Here is an 18,705-nt window from a genome sequence, read left to right on the forward strand (position 1 = left end):
GTTGTCAAGAGAAGTTTATTACTAAAAATAAAGCAGGTGAAGTTTTTCTCAGGGAAAACTCCACGACAAAATGTGTTAATCTTCACTTTTAAGTTGCTGCCTCTTTCCATGTATGTTAAGTTTTAGCTGAAGTTAAAGTCATCATGATGAAAAAGTGGTATCTGATCCAGATTCATTCTCGGTCAATCTGAAGAGTGTGCTGGGCTGCACTGCGACGGAGACTTCAGGTGCTGTAGGTGGTCCTCTACCAGGGGCTCGTCTGCCAGGAACATGGGCGGGTAAGACACAAAGGCTGTGGGCTGAAGCTCCGGGAGGTCCAGGGATCCTGGGGGGAAATTCCTTAAGTTTCAGTGTTGCCTAGAAATCTCAGGAGGCTGATCAGACACATATATGTTCCTTCAAATCCTTAGCATCCTTGCATCTGTCAGCCCAATTTCTTCCTTGTTGGGTAAGATAGGACAGATATTTACTTTTACTGTGGCTGAAGTAGATTTAAGTGACTTGCCTAAGGATCTGTAGTATATTAGGCAGAGTGAGCATTTTGTTGTTGTTTTTTATTTCCAGTTCAGGGCCCTCCCTATGATCCCAGTGTCAATCCCAATTGCTCCTTCCACTTATGGTAGAGAATCCATGGAACAGAGGCAGGACCAAGGCCTTGACCCGATCCCCTTTAGCCCACTTGGAATCTTAGTCCTGCATCATAAACTTTCCCCTGGAGTTCCACTCAGGGCTTAACCTCAGTAGAAAATGAGAAACTCTAGTTTCTCGGTGGGCCCTGCCTTACTATGATCACAGCCGTGCTCTGTGACTTCTGTGGGCACTGCTGGAGAACTGTACAGGTCCTCCTGGCTCAGGACTCTCCAAGACTGGACTAGTGAAAGCCTGAATCACTTACTGCCCAGACATTTGGGGAACTCAGCTATGAATGAAAAGGGCCTAAATATGGAAAACCTTCAAACCAGAAAGGTATTAAAAGCCTAGAGGCCCGATGCACGGAATTCGTGCAAGGGGCTCTGCCCTTGCAGCCCTGGCTTTGTCCGGAAGGTCGTTTAGCTGTCCGGTCTAATTACCATATTACACTTTTATTATTATAGATTACAGATACCTTGTAGAATAGGATCACTATGATCTTCATCAAAGGTCTGTCTCTGAAAGGCCTCAAAGCTTATAGCTGCATCATTCTCCAGCGGTCCTTGGGGCAGCTGCCCATCTCCAGGTCTGCACACATCATATTTCACCCACTGGTAACTGCAGGATCAAAGGGGATCATTAGTTAAGAGCTGTCTGCTAGCCACAGCCCAGTCTTTCCTCCCAATTCGATCAGGTGTTTTGTTTTTTTCTGTAGCTCTCTCCAGTATGTTCCTAATAACATATTAACTAAAAAAAATCCAGAAACTTTCAAAAGATGGAAAGGCTTCTTTTAGTAACACATTATTCTTCAGGTTTTCTTTGCTGCCATGGTAAACACAAAAAATGACAATTACAGTACATGGGGTACTGGCTTCTGCTTCCCTGTCCAGAGGCTAAGACAATACTGAGGTACGGTAGTCAAGGAACAAGCATGCTGTGCGCAGAAGCAGCTCCGTAAATGTACAAATGAACCAAACAGTTTAGGTCCCTGGGCCACTGATCATGGAACGGATTTGACCACACTTACTTGACACATTTTCGAGCTCCTGGACAGCTCTGGATCAGGTTGTGGATAGTCGGATGAGAAAACCCAAAAAAGTCAGCTCCAGATGGAAGCAGGTTAGACATTAATTTCCCCCTAAACAGGAGAGGAAGAACTTTAATCCGAGCGCGTAGAGGGAGATGAGATGGGCTTAGGGATGGAAGGTGGGCATGAACACCCAGAGTAAGCTTTCTTGACTTGGACACTCTGGAGACTAGCTGCTAAGACATCTGAAGGATGAAAAGAAGCATTTGATAAAATAGGGATCTCTGCTCATTAGAAGCAAGAGAAAAAGCCTCCCCCTACCAAAGTGATCTTTGTCTTCAAGCTGCTGGTCAACTTACGTAGTAGCGCTTATGGCCTTGAGCAGTTCTGCGTGACAGGCGTTTGCAGAAGAGCTGACAATGGCATTCTGAGGGTCATCTTCAGGAACGATTTCAAACTGAGAAAGAGAAAGGAGCCATGAGAGCACTTTTCAAGGAAAAAGTAGTAGAGAGGAAGTCATGCTAGCCCTGTAAGTGTTCTACACTCTGGGACTTGAAGCTGATGTAAACCATACCGGAGGTGGGTACAATTCCTTACAGAGCCATTTAAAATTCACACAAGTCAAAGAAATCAAAGTCCTTCAACTGTCTCAATTCAGTACTCCTGGCCTGACTGCTCTCCAGACCCCTTTCTATCTGCTTACACCTGTAAGTGCAAATGCAACTGCCATCTTACAAACATGTGAAGTCGTTCTCCATATCCTCTTACAACATCCAAGAGGAGTATAGGCCGTTTTAACTGCAAACCCCCATTTCAATTTCTGTATTTCTTAAATTGCAAAACACCTTGACTATTTACTAAAAAACTGTTAAACTAAAATTATACTAATACGAATTTTTGCCAAGGAAGTATTTTTGCAATAAGGGCTTTCCAATCAATTCCTCGACCGGTTTTCTACAAAGTTCGATACATTTTTGCGAAGAGAAATACCTGAGGCTGCGCACCACCATCCTTGATCTGACAGGTGTACAGACACTTCTGGCCCGGGCACTTCATGCTGGCATACACTCTAGTACTGCAGTAGCCCACAGGGTAGATGGCACTCTCGTCATGGAAGCCAGGGCGGTCGGTGATGATCTAGAAAAAAGATGCCCCCAACCTGCAGTTGAGGTCACTGGAGAATTCTGAGGTCCACAGGTAGCTTTTGGAACCACTTTGGGGCTGCAAAGAGTGACTCAAGTCACACTGAGAGTGTAGGCTATGTTGCAGACAAAACCCACCTGGTCCTGGGGACGAGATTTTCTGGGGTTGGTCTGGAACAGCCAGGGGCTGCTACTAGTGGGAAGAGGGAGGGAAGGCTCAACCCCATTCCCGTATTTCTGATTCGCCTCTCTGTGTTATCGCTGGTCTCACTCACCTCCCCCAGGCTATACACTGTTAGACCCCCCAGTCCGATGGGGAACACGGGCCGTCCTGAGGGATCCAGGGCAATGGGCTGAACCAGCTTGCGAGCACCTCCCTCCATTTTCTTTTTCTTGGATGTTTTCTTCAGAACTGAAACGCAAATCTGGGGTCACCCACTTTAGGCCCCTCCCAATGCTGAGGGGAAGGGAAAACTTTACATGTAAGTGCCAAGAGCAATAAGCCAACCCTGGTTCTACACACTCAATGAATGGGCACATGGGACTTTTCTCCAAAGCTTCAAGTATCTTTCTAACCCACCCACCTAGCAGTAACCACTTTTCATATTACTGCTTAGGATCCAAAACCCTTGTACTTTTAAAAATACATATATTGTTATTGATTTCAGAGAGGAAGGGAGAGATAGAAACATCAGTGAGGAGAAAGAATCGTTGATTGGCTGCCTCCTGCACTTCCCCTACTGGGGATCTAGCCTGCAACCCCAGCTTGTGCCCTGACTGGGAATCTAGGTTCATAGGTCAGCGCACAACCCCTGAGCCCCACCAGCCAGGCAAGCCTTTTAAGGCCTCTTACTTCACTTTTAAAGATCAGAAGTTTCCCAAGCCAGCAGTGTGCTCTAAAGGCCTCGTCGGTCATTTCCCCGCGTCTAGGAAAGACAGACCTGAAGGCAACCCAGAGAGGGGGGGATAGGGAAGAAGGCGGAAGCCTTAGCTGCTCCCTTCGCATTTGACCAGGTCTAACTGGAACTCTTCCACTCAAAGTGGCTCTGATCCACTTGTTTCTCCCAGGCTATTAGGGCTGCTGAAGGACCGTTTAAGGATATCTGTGGCTGTGAGTGTCTACCAGTTAGTATCAGGTCATTGTCAATAATTGCTGAGCCAATGGTGCAACGGGTATGTCCTCCGAGGTACCTTCCAGTTTGTTGTTCTCTTTGCCTTTTTCTTTTTTCTCCTTCTTGGATTTCTTCCCAAATGGTTCCTCAGCCCCAGTGCCAGGCCCGGAACTGGACCCAGCTCCCTGCAGGGTTCCCACAGAGCTGGCCACCCCGTAAGCCAGGGGCAGACTGGAGCTGTGAGCGGGAGTGGCAGGCGGCACTTCCCCTTCAGTCAGAGCCTGCAGCTGCAGGAGCTTCTTCAGCAGGTACCTGAGGTGGGAAGGAGATGTATGAACTTGCCTTTCATCTCAGGTCAGTATTTTAAGTTCTGGGGAAGCCAGAACTATATATAAAGATATTCTTATTAGACCCTGAATCAAGTTCCAGAGGGGAATACTCAAGGAGCCTAGATAAAGAATTGCAGTGTATCTCTTTGCATCTGGAAGGTATTAGGCTTCTGAAGGGCATCTACCATGAATTGCATATGTATATATACTCATTGTGCTTTGCACAGAGTAAATATTTACAGAATAAGAGAGTTTCTTTGGTGGAGTTATCATTAGATTACTCATCAGTTGGAGCAAGAGGGCTTTATCAGAGAAATAAATAGAGGAGCTGCCTCATCACTATTGATCTAACACGATCTGAGTGAACAGGAACCAAACCATAGGCTGTAGGTTTCTCTATACTTGGTCAGCGGCCAACGAGCTGTAGAATGCACAAAACTCCCACTGGAGAAAAATCCCCAGAGTAATAACCCCGTTTCAATCACCAAAACTGCGGTTCTGAACACAAAATGAAGTCAGCTCACCGTCTTTCTTCTTTTGCTTTAAGAAATTTTTCCTCAAGACGAGCGATTTCATCACAAATAGCAGCATTTTCCTTTAAAAAAAGGAACATATAATCACATAAAATGAATAAAAGTATTATGCTGGGAAGAAGAATTCTATTTCAAGCCAAAGTTGTCTTTGTTGCTAGATAAGAAGGAAGAAATATTCTACTTGCAAACTATAAAAGAATCTAGGTAATGGTCAGAGTAATAGAATTTATCAAAACTGGGGTATCTTTGAGTAAAAAGGGGGCACTATTAATGATTATACTAAGACAGTATGGGAAACTACTAGAAGCCCAGTGCACAAAATTCATGCATGGGAAGGGTCCCTAGGCTTGGCCAGCAAACAGGGCTGATCTGTGGGGCCCCTGCTGGCACCCACCTTGGCAGGCCTGGCACCGCCTGATCACTGGCCCCACCCCCCACCACTAGTCACCTCCTTCTGTGGGGGTGAACCAGGGGTGCCCACTGGCACCTGCCTTCATTTATCTAGAGCCTGTAGGCTGGGGGCAGCATCTGTGTTAAGCCTATGCCCCCTGGTGGTCAGTGCACATCATAGCTGCCAGTCTTCGGCTGTTCAGTCAATTTGCATATTAGGCTTTCATTATATAGAATGGGTGTTCTAGGCAAACCAAGATGTAAGTCGGTTAGCCTTTAGCAGAGAAAAGGGACTACTGCTTAAATCCACAGATGCTTAAATTTAATTCATAAAAATATGAATATCCACTTTGAGGGGCTTAGAAAACCAACCTAACCCAAAGCATCCCACATAATATGAATCCTAAAGAGAAAAATGGGATGGAACAAAATCAACTCCAGTGTGTAAAATGCTTAAACTTCCTTATCCAAGTACTGTCTGGTCTATACTGATGACTCCATCTATTTCCCAAGCCTCATTCATTCACTCGTTGGAAGTAATGAAGGAACTAGAATCGCGGTGTCTAAGTTGGTTAGGGCTCTGACTCAGCGCCCTCAAGCACATCATTTCACTGGGCATCGATGTTATTTTTTTAAAAAGTGCCTCCTTCTCAGGATTCTCTCGAAAACCAAAAGCATTTCCAAGAGTTTTGCGGTTATAACGATATTGGGTAAAACTTACGGACACATCGAGACACCAAACCTTTTCCCTTCCTCATTTAATCTTCACAGAGTAGATAATTCAATCTCACAGACAAGAAACAGGGTTACAGAAATAACGTGATCTGTCCAAGGACACAGGGCTACGGAGAAGCCACGCATACTGCAAAAGCTAACCCTGGGCCACCCCCAACTCTCCAGGGAGGGAACGGTTTGGGGAAACATTTCGCGGACTCGGGTGTCGAGGCGAAGGGCCGGGCGGCGTGAGACTCACAAACACCGTGGCTTTGGCGGCTTTTCGCAGCCGCAGGTACTTGAGCCGGTACTTCTCGTTCTGGCTCCGCCTCGGGAGCCTTTTCATCTTGGCCCTGAACGGCGAGGGGGCGAGGCCGCCCAGCAGGCTCATGGCCCGGCCCCGCTGCGGGGCCTCCCGGGCTCGGCGGGCATCGGCGTCCGGCCGAGGGGCGGCGTGGCGCCCGGCTCGGCGGGTCTGCGCTGGTGGAAGCGGGTCCAGAGGAACCGATTTCTCCAAAACGCTCTTAGGGGCGCGCTAGGCCGGAACCCACAGCTACAGGCAGCGCCTCCCGTCTCCGCAGCTCCGGAAGTAACATTGCCCGGAAGTTGCGTCACGGCGCCGATTAACGTAAAGCACGGCGCCGGATGACGTAACCCTCAGTCACTCGCGACAGCGCGTGCGTAGCAGGCGACTGTGAAGGTAGGGCGGAGGCTGGAACCGGCGGAAACCCTCCCCCAGCGCGAACCTCAGGCTCCCACAGCCCACGGCTGTCAACACCAGCTTTTACACTGGGTACCCGCAATCTTTCAGTTACGGGATAGTAATTTTGCATATTTATTTCCACGTTGTTTGACTTTTTGGTCATCAATTGCTGCAGAGAGCATCTTCGTGCACAAAGCTTTTTCCATACAGAATTGTTCAGAGGCTGGGTCTCTGTGCTCCAGACAGTGTAATGTTATCAAGCAACTCATCCGGTCACTGATTTATCCAGAAGAATATGTAGTTCTTATCAGGGCAGGATGTTTAGGAAACTTATTTAAGAGGGAGGGCCACACAGATAAAAAGGAAATATTAATACAGTGGAGTCAGTTTTATCTCAGGCAGGTAGTGGATGATATGGCAGCACCCAATTAGGGAAGGATTTTTATTTTTTTAAAGTATTTTTATTGATTTTAGAGAGGAAACAAGAGGAAGAGAGAAAGACAGAAACATCTATGATGAGAGAATCACTGAGCCTCTGCCTCTTGCACACCCCACTCGGAATCGAGCCCACGATCCCGGCTTATGCCCTGACTGGAAATTGAACCGTGAACTCCTGGTTCATAGTTCGATGTCCAACTCCTGAGCCACCCCAGTTGGGCGGGAAGGCTTCTTGAATGTGCCCAGACTGACTGAAGAGAGAGGAACAGGAGGGCACCTTGGGCACTGGGGACAGCATATTCTAAGATCATGAGAAGCATAGCCTTAGAATATGCTGTCCCCAGTGCCCAAGGTGCCCTCCTGTTCTTGTTCTATACTGTCCTTCAGCCCCCAAATGCATGTTACAAGTCCCTGCCATAATTTCCTCCTGCCCACTTTGCAGGGCACAGGGGTCCTGGCCAAACTTGATGACTATCACAAAACAAGCTGGGCACAATCCTAGGGTTTCAGGCCACACCAGAGTGTTCTCAGGGATTTCATATACATATATATATATATATATATATATATATATATATATACACACACAAGAAAACAAAAAATAATATATATATATATTAATATATATATTATTTTTTGTTTTCTTCTTTGGGTTTCATATCTTTAGTCTCTTACCAGCTCACCCCACTGCTGAGTACATATCCCTGAAGGACCATGGAGTGCATATAGAGAGAAGAACCTGCCTGCATAGAATGTCCATAATTTTAGTTCTGGCTTTTCCCCCCTTAGAGTGCTCTAGGTCTAATTTTTTAGTTCTTTGACTCTTCAGCTCTAATTTTCAGATTTGTTACCATGTGTTGATCATCTCTTCTCACCTTTAGGATAACACACTACAGGATATATTATAATTCAGCTGAATCCAAGCTTAGCAATTTTAAAGTAGATATATATTTTTTGTGATAGTGTGTGAGGCTTATGAGGAAGGAGAAAGACTTACCAGTAAAATTTCTTGCTCTATGGTTTCTTTAAAAAAAAAACAACCACAATATTTTATTGATTTTTTTTACAGAGAGGAAAGGAGAAGGATAGAGAGTTAGAAACATCGATGAGAGAAAAACATCAATCAGCTGCCTCCTGCACACTCCCTACCGGGGATGTGCCCGCAACCAAGATACATGCCCTTGACCGAATCTAACCTGGGACCCTTGAGTCTGCAGGCCAACGCTCTATCCACTGAGCCGAACCGGTTAGGGCGCTTTATGGTTTCTTAACTACGGGTTCTCATCACTGATCTGGCGAGTGAGGTGTTTCGGTTTTGAGGGTTCTAAGCCAGCTAATAAAGTCATGAAATCGACCACCGTGTCAATGTGGTGCTTCTGGGTGGTCGTGTCCTTCAGCACACATAAGACACTCAACCAGCTGAAAGAGATGAGCTCCGAGATGTTGGCTCGGAGGAAGAGGAGGATCACGTTGAGGTCGTTGATGGGGCACCCCAGCATCTTCCTGCTGAGGAGGTCGAATGCCGGGAGCATCTCATAGATGGACAGAAGCCGTTTGTCCCACCGACACAGCCGGGTGAGGTTGTAGATGATCACTGGCACCAGGAGGGTGTAGATGGCTAGCGTGGAGAGACTGACGATCTGGAAGACAGACAGGGAGGTCAGCCGGCAGGTAATGAGATCGGGGACGTCGGTCTCATCGCTGAGCAGCTCCGTCTTGACAGAACAGCTGAATTCCTTTTGGAAGAAGATGTCCAGGTGGAAGTGGCCCAGGTACAGGTAGGTGGCCGAGGTGAAGAGGAGCAGGAGTGAGTTCCGCAGGAGGTAGGTGGCCACCAGCGAGTGTGAGCGCTGCTTGCATGCCAGGTACCGCTCCAGCAAGGGGAACTCAAAGTACCGTTCTCCACGGGCCCTGGGCAGGGGAAGAGAGGAGGCAGGGTCAGGAGGGGTCTGTGGAGAACTGTATCCTGAGGGAGCCACGTGGAAAAGTACCAGACTCTGTGTACCCGGGATGGCATTCTTAACCGTGAAAACCTGCCTTCTCGGCATCACCACCCTCCTCCCAAAAGGAGGCGGTAAGCAAGTACATCTTCATTCTCTGAGCAGTGAGTGCACTGCAGTCAACCAAGTGAACGATCCATGAGTGATAAATTGCCACAATGGATTTCTGCCCAGCAAGGCGGAGTAAACCTCTGAGCAAAAGAAGTGGGATCCTTAGGAAGCAGTAAGGCTTATTCAATTAGCACCAGACTGGGAGTCTACATAAGCCTATTCTGGTTCTTGTTCTGAATACTCTGTGATTTTTATGCCAATTCATTTAGTTTATTAAAATAAATGTGCGCCCTAGCCTGTTTGGCTCAGTGGATAGAGTGTCGGCCTGCAGACTGAAGGGTCCCGGGTTTGATTCCCGTCAAGGAATCGATTCTCAGTAGGGGGTGTGCAGGAGGCAGCCAATCAATGATTCTCTCTCATCATTGATGATTCTGTCTCTCCTTTCCCTTCCTCTCTGAAATCAATAAAATATATTTTTAAAAATTCCTTAAAAATAAGTGTGCTAGAAAGTACTGGTAGAGAGCTGTGATATTCAGGTATATGTAATATGTAAGCCAGTCTGTTCGGAAGGAGCTTACAGTCTGGCTTGTGGGGAAGAGGCAGATAAGCTACGCATACATGAAACAAAAACAGCTCTTGGTTTGTCGTTAAAATGATGACTACAAACCATGCTCGTTGTAAATTAGAAGAGAGAAGAACCGTAGGGGCTGGAATGTTCAGAAAACTTTATGGAGGATATTGTCCTAGACGTGGCCTTCAAGAGGGTAGATAGGTTTCAGAAAAGAGTGTGTGCGTAATCCTGAAACAGAATATGGCTTCAAATCTTAGCTCAACCATCCTCTTGTGGGGCCCACCCTGGCCGTTCTATTTAAAGCCATACCACTCCACAGCCTCGCAGCTTTCCTGACCACCCCCACCCTTCCCCTGCTCTACCGTTTTTCTTCCCGCCACTTATTTTCCACCATATAATTATGTGTTTATGATTATTCGCTGTGTGTCTTCCCTTGGTAGAATATAAGCCCACATGGGGAGGTGTAGCTTTGTCTTCTCCCTACCTCTGCCCCCCAGTACACACATGGACACACATCTAAAGCACCCAGAACAGCCCGGCCGGCATGGCTCAGTGGTTGAGCATGGACCTATGAATCAGGAGGTCATGTTTGATTCCTGGTCAGGGCACATGCCCGGGTTTTGGGCTCGATCCCCAGTAGGGGTGTGAAGGAGGCAGCCGATCAATGAGTCTCTCTCATCATTGATGTTTCTATCTCCCTCTCCCTTCCTCTCTGAAATCAATAAAAATGTATTTAAAAAAAGAAAAAGTGCCGGAACCGGTTTGCCTCAGTGGATAGAACGTCGGCCTGCGGACTGAAAGGTCCCAGGTTCGATTCCGGTCAAGGGCACGTACCTTGGTTGCCGGCACATCCCCCGTGGGGGGGGAATGCAGGAGACAGCTGATCGATGTTTCTCTCTCATCAATGTTTTTAACTCCCTATCCCTTTCCCTTCCTCTCTGTAAAAAAATCAATAAAATATATTTAAAAACAAACAAATAAAAAAGAAAAAGCAGTTGGTGGCAGAGTATGTAGAGGGCCTTGGGGGAATGTGAATATTTTTTCTATATGCAGGAGGGGAGCTGTTGGAGGTTTCTGAGCAGGAAGTGGTATATGAAGTCGTTTTTAGAGTGATGAATCCCTTTTTAAAAATATATATGTTTTATTGATTTTTTTACAGAGAGGAAGAGAGAGGGAGAGAGAGTTAGAAACATCAATGAGAGAGAAATATCGAGCAGCTGCCTCCTGCACACCTCCCACTGGGGATGTGCCTGCAACCAAGGTACATGTCCTTGACCAGAATCAAACCTGGGACCCTCCAGTCCGCAGGCTGACGCTCTATCCACTGAGCCAAACTGGTTAAGGTGATTAATCCCTTTCTGACCATGTTCCTCTGCAAACTGGAGGCAGAGTCCGTTCTCCTCTCCCGGTACACGTGGTAGGAAGTTAATAAGAGGAGGTGTTCACCGTTGTGCCATCTTGAGAAGGATGGTATAGAGCAGGGGTGGGGAATGTCTGACCCTTGGGCCATATAAGGCCCAGGACATCATTTGATCTGGCCCTGCCAAGGCATTAGGGGTGAGTTAATTAAACGTTTGACCAAATACAGGGGCTAATTTTTAAGCTGATAATTTTGTATGGCCCTCGAATGATGTTATAAATATCTAAATGGTCCTTGGCAGGAAAAAGGTTCCCCAAACCGGTTTGGCTCAATGGATAGAGCATCGGCCTACGGACTGAAGGGTCCCGGGTTCGATTCCAGTCAAGGGCATGTACCTTGGTTGTGGGCACATCCCCAGTGGGGTGGGGGGTGCAGGAGGCAGCTGATCGATGATTCTCCCTCATTGATGTTTCTAGCTCTCTGTCCCTTTCTCTTCCTCTCTGTAAAGAATCAATAAAATATATATATATATTTTTAAAATGCCGGTAGGAGCCCTTCAGAAAGGAGCGGAAGAGACAACTCACTTTTCCAGCTCATCCCAGAAAACGTGGGGGTCCGAGCTCTTGTGCCGGATCTTCACCATGTGCTGCACCAGGCGGATGGAGCGGTTGTAGGATTTGTCCAGTTCGCTGATGATGAACAGCAGGTCTGAGCTGAGGGCCGGCGCGGCTGCGTACTGCCACAGCAGCACTGGCAGGTACATGGCCACCGCCAGGGCCAGCAGGGAGTAGGGGAGGGCCTGCGGGATGAGAGTGAGCTGAGCTGGGGGGCCCAGGGTGGAGAGAGTTCTGCGGTAGCTCCCTCCCCCAGCCTTACAGGGGAGGGAGCTCCCACAGGCCCAGGAACTAGGGCCGAATACAGTGAGGCCCGGGAAAGAAGGGATTTCCGGTCTCCCCAGCTCCACTTTTCTGATCTGGGGTCTGTGTAGGGCAGAGGCAAGAGGCAGAAAGAGAGGGAGAGAGGGAGGAAGGGGTAAGAGAGGGATCAGGGCTGGGGTGGGTAGAGAGGACTCCCCATCCCCCATGCATGTCAGCCTTGTAAATTGTCATCACTCCATAATGTGAGGAGCTAGCCAGAAGTCGTGGCCAACAGCAGTTGTTCTGGCATCACAGGAGAGTGTGGGTGAAAGAGAGAGAGAGAGGGTGTGAGTTTCCGAAAGGTGTATTAGACGAGAACCTTTTCACACCTGTCTTAAAAAAAAATAACATTCCTCTTCACTCGTAGAGATTTTACTCTTTTCCGACATAGAATTTCCTTCAATTCAGGAATGCTGGCCAACAGGCGTCATCCATCAGCACAAAACTCCAATCAGATAAAAGTGGGAAACAAGATCGCCAGGCCTTTGATGAATGCCTGAAACACGAGTCCCTGACCAGCGTGTGGAAGTGGAGGGGTGGCCAAGAGACAAGAGAGAATATGGTGATGCCCCCCAGGCCCGCCCCACTCAGTCTGATGGAGCCTGGTTTGCGTTACCTTGTGAGGCCAGAGGGATTTCAGCTGGTGCCGCCCAGACTCATCCGGTTGGTGGTGAACCAGCGAGTCCCAGCAGGAGCTGTCCACGTAGGCGGCCTGCCGGGCGCTGAAGTTCCCGGGCGAGAAGCAGCTGATGGGAGACCCTAAAAGGGGAACACGGCTTTGAGGAAGCCCGGAGTCCGAGTGAGGAACGGGAACCCACCTCCACTGCTCTGCCAGTTTGTGTGCCCGGCAGGCACTTCCTTCTTCCCGCGCCCCACTCTTTGGGTTTGGCAAGCCTGTTGGACGAGCAAGGCTGGACAGCACTCTGCTCTGACTCAGGCCTGCCCCTGACTGACTTGCCTTTGATGTCTGCCAGGCTTTTGCTCTCTGGGCTCCCCCTGGATTCCCGGGCAGGCAGGCAGCAGGGGGTCAGGGGTGGGAGGTGTGGTGAATGTATGTGTGTAGACGGTCCCTGCACTCTCGCAGGTTGGCACCCGCAGGTTGCAGTTTCATGATAATATTTCCTTTCTCAGAGCACTGACACCTGGGTCCTAACGTTTAGAGCACATGTGTCAAACACAAGGCCCGCGGGCCAAATCCGTCCCGCCAGGCCTTGCAATGTGGCCCGCACCGCGCTGTCATCACTGCACTCCGCTGCGTTTCCATCACAATGACAGTTTATGACTGTTCAGTAAACCATTCGGCCCGCAATTTAGGCTGGATTTTAGATTTTGGCCCCTTCTCTGATTGAGTTCGACACCCCTAGTTTAGAGGATGAGTTGCCAGGACTTCAGAGCCCAAATCAAGAGAAAAGGTGGATGCTGAAGCTGGTTTGGCTCAGTGGATAGAGCATCGGTCTGCGGACTGAAGGGTCCTGGGTTCGATTCCCATCTAAGGCATGTGCTTTGGTTGCGGGCACATCCCTGGTAGGGGGTGTGCAAGAGGCAGCTGGTCGATGTTTCTCTCTCATCAACGTTTCTAGCTCTCTATCTTTCTCCCTTCCTCTCTGTAAAAAGTCAATAAAATATATTTTAAAAAAAAGAGAGAGAGAAAAGGTGGAGGAGTGGTGGTTGGAAGGAAAGTGAGCTTGGAGGGAGAATGTCTTGTTTTGGGTTTTCCCATCATTCTCTAGATCAGTGTTCGGCAAACTCATTAGTAAACAGAGCCAAATATCAACAGTACAGTGGTTGAAATTTCTTTTGAGAGCCACATTTTTTAAACTTAATGGCTCTAGACAGAGGCAGAAGTGGGACCCAATACTTCTTCCCATCTGCAGGTAAAAGAAGAGGCAGTGGGAGTCTACACACGTCCTTGGGAGGTGTAGTGAGGCAATCACACTGCCAGAAAAGGAAGCCAGAAACCCTCGTTCATGGGAAGCCCACCCTCTCTCAGTGGAGGTGGCTGACTTGCTGAGTTCACCCGTCATCTAGGACACTGCATGCATGTGTTTGTTCATGTGTGTGGAGAGGAATGAGTGGGTTTATTCACCTGTGATGTTCCCAGCTCTGTCAGGCACCTAACCTAAGTTCTTAAGTCAGTAACCCTGGAGGTAGGGAGTAAGAAGAAGGCTCCAGCCAAAAACCGGTTTGGCTCAGTGGATAGAGCGTTGGCCTGCGGACTGAGGGGTCCCAGGTTCGATTCCTGTCAAGGGCATGTGCCCTGGTTGCTGGCACATCCCCAGTAAGGGGTGTGCAGTAGGCAGCTGCTCGATGTTTCTCTCTCATTGATGTTTCTAGCTCTCTATCCCTCTCTCTTCCTCTCTGTAAAAAATAAATAAAATATATTTTAAAAGAAAGAAAGAAAAGAAAAGAAAAGAAGGCTCCAAGAAGGTAAGAAACTTGTCCAAAGCATGGATGGCAAAAACCTTTAGAAGTCCTAGGTCCTGCCCAGCGGGCGTGGCTCAGTGATTGAGCATCGACCTATGAGCTAGGTCACGGCTTGATTCCTGATCAGGGCACATGCCCAGGATATGGACTCCATCCCCAGCAAGGGGTCATGCTGGAGGCAGCCGATCAATGATTCTCGCGTTGATGTTTATATCTCTCCCTCTCCCTCTCTGAAATCAACAGTATGCACATCTCTCCAGAGAGAGTAAGAGAGAGAGGGAGGGAGGAGAGAAAGTCTAGTCTCCTATCTACCACGCCTGGGAAGCCACTTACCGGAGGAGAACTCCTGGGCAAAGGCCAGGGACATCAGCAACAAGGGGAAGCCCACGGCTACGAACTTGACTATGCGGTCCAGGGGGAGCTCCAGGTTCAGCCGTTGGAGGCGGGGGCCCCGGCGGTCAGGCAGCAGGGCGTCTGAGAGCATGTACTCCGCAGCTGCGTGTGCAAGCGACATGGTGCCGCTGAGCGTTGGGGTGCAGAGGCGGCAGGAGGGGTCCCAGGGTAGCAGAGTGAGGAGATGGCAGCTGCAGGCAGCTGGCACGGAGCAGAGAGAGCCTGCAGCCCCAGCCTCTGGGACATCTGTGCCAGGAGCAGGCGCTGGTTCTCTAAATAACCGCCGGCCCCCCGAGCCGGACACCTGGTAATTAGAAGGAGGCCTGGCATAGCGGGTCCTCACTGGAGGAGGGTCGGGTGTCCGCGGGGGCTGGTGTCAGGCTGCTCTCTGGCTTGTCCTGGAGCCGATGGAGGTCCGTGGCTTTAAGCTGCCCTCTTATTAATAAAGTATTTTTAGTGGGTGGTGGGGAGGAGGCGGGCTGCGAGGCCGGGGCTCCCATGTAATTGGTGTGGAATTTGGGTGGAGATTGTGTTGAAGGTGCTCATTTTGTGGCTTGGGGTGGAGGTAGGGACCCCTGGACTCAGCTGGGATGACTAAGACTACTGCATAGTGTTCTTTGTCCCAGTGATGAGATTTGCTTTGCTCTCAGGCTCTTTCTCAGAAAGGACTCTGCTCTTGGTGTTTTGCTTCCATATATAATATTTAATTTAATTTTTTTTTTCTTTTAGCCTTCATCAGTTCTTTAGAAAACTGAGGGGTGGCTGGCAGCGTTGAATAGTGGAAAGCAGTGACCTTTGGAACTTGGCGGGAAAGGTTTCCACAGGAGACCTAGCAAGTACTCATTTTTATTGCCTGACTTTGGCCAGGAGTCTCACCCATCCGATGGCTTGATGTTGTCATCTTACAAGATAGAGAGGATTGACTGAGAGGATTACAGGTGAAGGTATTTTGTAAAGTGTAGGGTAACTATCAACTCTTATATCCATCTTGTGGGGTTGGGTCAGTGGGGCATAGGGCGTCTGCCCTGAGAGGCCCCGACTTTGGCCTTCACACGGGTCCCCTTTGGCTGTGCCTTCTCACAAGGCAGAGTCCATGGGACCAAAGGGATGCACCCATTCAGAGTCTACTCTAGACCACCCCTCTGGCACCTGGGACACTGTAATTCCCCGCCCAGATGGCCCCAGGGCCTGTGCAGGCTTTTTCCTTGGTGTACCCTCCTGTTTACAGATTTTTTAAAAAATATAATATATTTTATTGATTTTTTACAGAGAGGAAGGGAGAGGGATAGAGAGCTAGAAACATCGATGAGAGAGAAACATCGATCAGCTGCCTCCTGCACACTCCCCACTGGGGATGTGCCCGCAACCAAGGTACATTGCCCTTGACCTGAACTGAGCCTGGGACCCTCAGTCCACAGACCAACACTCTATCCACTGAGCCAAACCGGTTTCGGCTCGTTTACACATCTTTCTGCTGGGGTGCACCCCTAGGACGAAGAAAAGGCTCCTTGAGGGAGCTGGAGGGGATTTAGAAACCCGGGATGCACACACATGCAATTATGAGGCTTCTTGCGATGTGAGGACTTAGCCGTGTTGGGAAGAAGGGGCCTGGGAAGATTCTAAATTTAAATCTGACATTCAGGTCATTATGAAGGGGTATGTGTGTGTGTGTGTGTGTGTGTGTGTGTGTGTGTGTGTGTGTAAATATGTCAAGGTGGGCCGACAGAATGTATTTTCTTTAAATCGGTTTTCTAGCTTTATTTGTAACATTTAATTTTTTAGATACATGATATGTGGGCTTCTATTTGAACTGTTTTTCCTGGGCCCACAAACGTTTGGTTTGGACCTGTCTCTCTCCCCATCCCCAGGCTGGAGGCCAGCTCTGATTCAGAGCTGCCCAGTGAGCGCTCCCGGGAGTGACCCGGCATGGGAGCAAGAAAAGGGATTCTCTGTTTCATCTCCCTTTAGCCTCTCCACACTCTCGTTTCTGAATCTTTTCAACATGTGTGTTTTTGCCAAACGTGTGTAGTTGGTTTGTATCCATATATTTTGTTTTAGTTTTTAAAAATAGTTACTTTTAAAAGATATTTTATTGACTTTTAGAGGGAGAGGAAAGAAGAGAGAGAGAGAGAGAGAGAGAGAGAGAGAGAGAGAGAGAGAGAGAGAGAGAGAGAGAAACATCAACATAAGAGCAGAACACTGATTACTACCTCCTGCACATTTCCCACCAGGGATTGAGCCCACAACCCAGGTACATTCCCTGACCAGGAATCGAACTGGCAACCCTTCGTTGTGCAGAACTATGCCCAACCAACTGAACACCAGCCAGGGCAAAAAAAAAAAAAAAAAAAAAAATAGTGTACATCTTTACTGGAGTATAAAAAACATACATTCATAAGCACATATCCTAAGTGTACAGTTCAGTCAGCTTTCATCTGATCAGGAAACAGAATGCTACTAGCACCTCAGAAACTACCTTTGTGCTCTTTTGTAATAACTACCATTTCCCACAGGGTAATCATTATCATAACTTCTAATAGCATAGCTATTTTTGCCTTATACTTTACAAAAAATGGAAATCATAGTATGTGCTCTTTTGTGTTGGGCTTCTTTTGCTCTACATCATAGTTAAGAGAACCATCTATTGGTGCCTGTTTTGGACTTAATATAAATGGAATTACATGTATGCATTTTTTTTTGTCTGCTCAACATATTTTTTAAAATATATTCTTATTGATTTCAGAGAGGAAGGGAGAGGGAGAGAGAGATAGAAACAGCCATGATGAGACAGAATAAGTGATCAGTTGCCTCCTGCATGCCCAACCCTGGGGATCCAACCCATAACCTGGGAATATGGTCTGACCGGGAATCAAACCGTGATCTCCCTGTTCATAGGTGGACATTCAACCACTGAGCCATGTCAGCTAGGCTGCTCCACATATTTTTGAGAATCATCCATGTTGTTGTGCATATCAAATTTTGATTCCTTTTATTGTGTAGAAATACAACAATTTGTTTATCTTCATCAATTGATGGATAATTGGGTTTCTAGTTCCTGGCTACTGTGTACTGGTTAATAATGAGGATTTTTTTTTTTTCAATAGATGGTGTTACACATATGTTTGTATATATGCAATTTTTAATTTTTTTCTTTATTGATTAAGGTATTACATGTGTGTCCTTATCACCCCATTCCCCCCTCCCCCCTTCCCCACACATGCCCTCAAACCCCTGTTGTCTGTGTCCATTGGTTAGGCTTATATGCATGCATACAAGTCCTTTGGTTGACCTCTCCACCTTACCTCCATCTTCCCCTACCTTCCCTCGGAGGTTTAACAGTCTGATCAATGCTTGCCTGTCTCTGGATCTGTTTTTGTTCATCAATTTATGTTGTTCGTTTTATTCCACAAACAAGTGATATCATGTGATATTTATCTTTCTCTGACTGGCTTATTTCCCTTAGCATAATGCTCTCCTGTTCCATCCATGCTGTTGCAAATGGTAAGAATTCCTTATTTTATTTATTTATTTATTTATTTATTTATTTATTTTACCGCATTCCATTGTGTAGATGTACCACAGTTTTTTAATCCACTAATCTGCTGAAGGGCACTTAGGCTGTTTCTAAATCTTAGCTATGGAAAATTGCGCCACTGTGAACATAGAGGTGCATATATCCTTTCTTATTGGTGTTTCTAGTTTCTTGGGATATATTCCTAGAAGTGGGATCACTGGGTCAAATGAGAGTTCCATTTTTAGTTTTCTGAGGAAGCTCCATACTGTTCTCCACATACTGTTCTGCACCAGTCTGCATTCCCACCAACAGTGCACGAGGGTTCCTTTTTCTCCGCATCCTCACCAGTACTTGTCGTTTGTTGATTTGTTGATGATAGCCATTCTGACAGGTGTGAAATGGTACCATATTGTCATTTTGATTTGCATCTCTCAGATGATTAACGACTTTGAGCATG

At 47.5% G+C, this 18,705-nt stretch overlaps 2 protein-coding genes across 2 annotated transcripts; both read right to left on the minus strand.

Annotated features, from left to right (window-relative positions):
- Nucleotides 1-6,479, minus strand: TBRG1 (transforming growth factor beta regulator 1). The gene is made up of 9 exons (XM_036449069.2): nucleotides 6,137-6,479; nucleotides 4,765-4,835; nucleotides 3,991-4,223; nucleotides 3,075-3,211; nucleotides 2,648-2,794; nucleotides 2,017-2,114; nucleotides 1,658-1,768; nucleotides 1,106-1,248; nucleotides 1-325 (listed from the first exon to the last, which is right to left on the minus strand). Exons 1-9 carry the CDS (start codon nucleotides 6,266-6,268, stop codon nucleotides 183-185), a joined length of 1,215 nt encoding a protein of 404 aa, XP_036304962.1. The 5' UTR covers nucleotides 6,269-6,479; the 3' UTR covers nucleotides 1-182.
- Nucleotides 6,480-8,245: 1,766 nt separating this feature from the next.
- PANX3 (pannexin 3) lies at nucleotides 8,246-14,952 on the minus strand. The gene is made up of 4 exons (XM_036449070.2): nucleotides 14,675-14,952; nucleotides 12,534-12,676; nucleotides 11,585-11,799; nucleotides 8,246-8,929 (listed from the first exon to the last, which is right to left on the minus strand). Exons 1-4 carry the CDS (start codon nucleotides 14,853-14,855, stop codon nucleotides 8,290-8,292), a joined length of 1,179 nt encoding a protein of 392 aa, XP_036304963.1. The 5' UTR covers nucleotides 14,856-14,952; the 3' UTR covers nucleotides 8,246-8,289.
- Between the last annotated feature and the right edge of the window lie 3,753 nt (nucleotides 14,953-18,705).

The sequence above is a fragment of the Pipistrellus kuhlii genome, unplaced genomic scaffold (assembly GCF_014108245.1).
Source record: "Pipistrellus kuhlii isolate mPipKuh1 unplaced genomic scaffold, mPipKuh1.p scaffold_m20_p_20, whole genome shotgun sequence".
In the NCBI taxonomy this organism is placed as follows: Eukaryota; Metazoa; Chordata; class Mammalia; order Chiroptera; family Vespertilionidae; genus Pipistrellus; species Pipistrellus kuhlii.

Bases quoted from the DNA above. Each gene is read 5' to 3' on its own strand.
- TBRG1 (XM_036449069.2), bottom strand. From the start codon at position 6,268: ATGAGCCTGCTGGGCGGCCTCGCCCCCTCGCCGTTCAGGGCCAAGATG. The intron at 4,224-4,764 runs GTGAGCTGACTT...TTCCCACCTCAG, and splicing joins AAAGCAAAAGAAGAAAGACG to GTACCTGCTGAAGAAGCTCC. The intron at 3,212-3,990 runs GTACCTCGGAGG...TTTGCGTTTCAG, and splicing joins AGAGAACAACAAACTGGAAG to TTCTGAAGAAAACATCCAAG.
- PANX3 (XM_036449070.2), bottom strand. From the start codon at position 14,855: ATGTCGCTTGCACACGCAGCTGCGGAGTACATGCTCTCAGACGCCCTG. The intron at 12,677-14,674 runs GTAAGTGGCTTC...TTCCCCTTTTAG, and splicing joins TGCCCAGGAGTTCTCCTCCG to GGTCTCCCATCAGCTGCTTC. The intron at 11,800-12,533 runs GTAACGCAAACC...CTCATCCCGCAG, and splicing joins AATCCCTCTGGCCTCACAAG to GCCCTCCCCTACTCCCTGCT.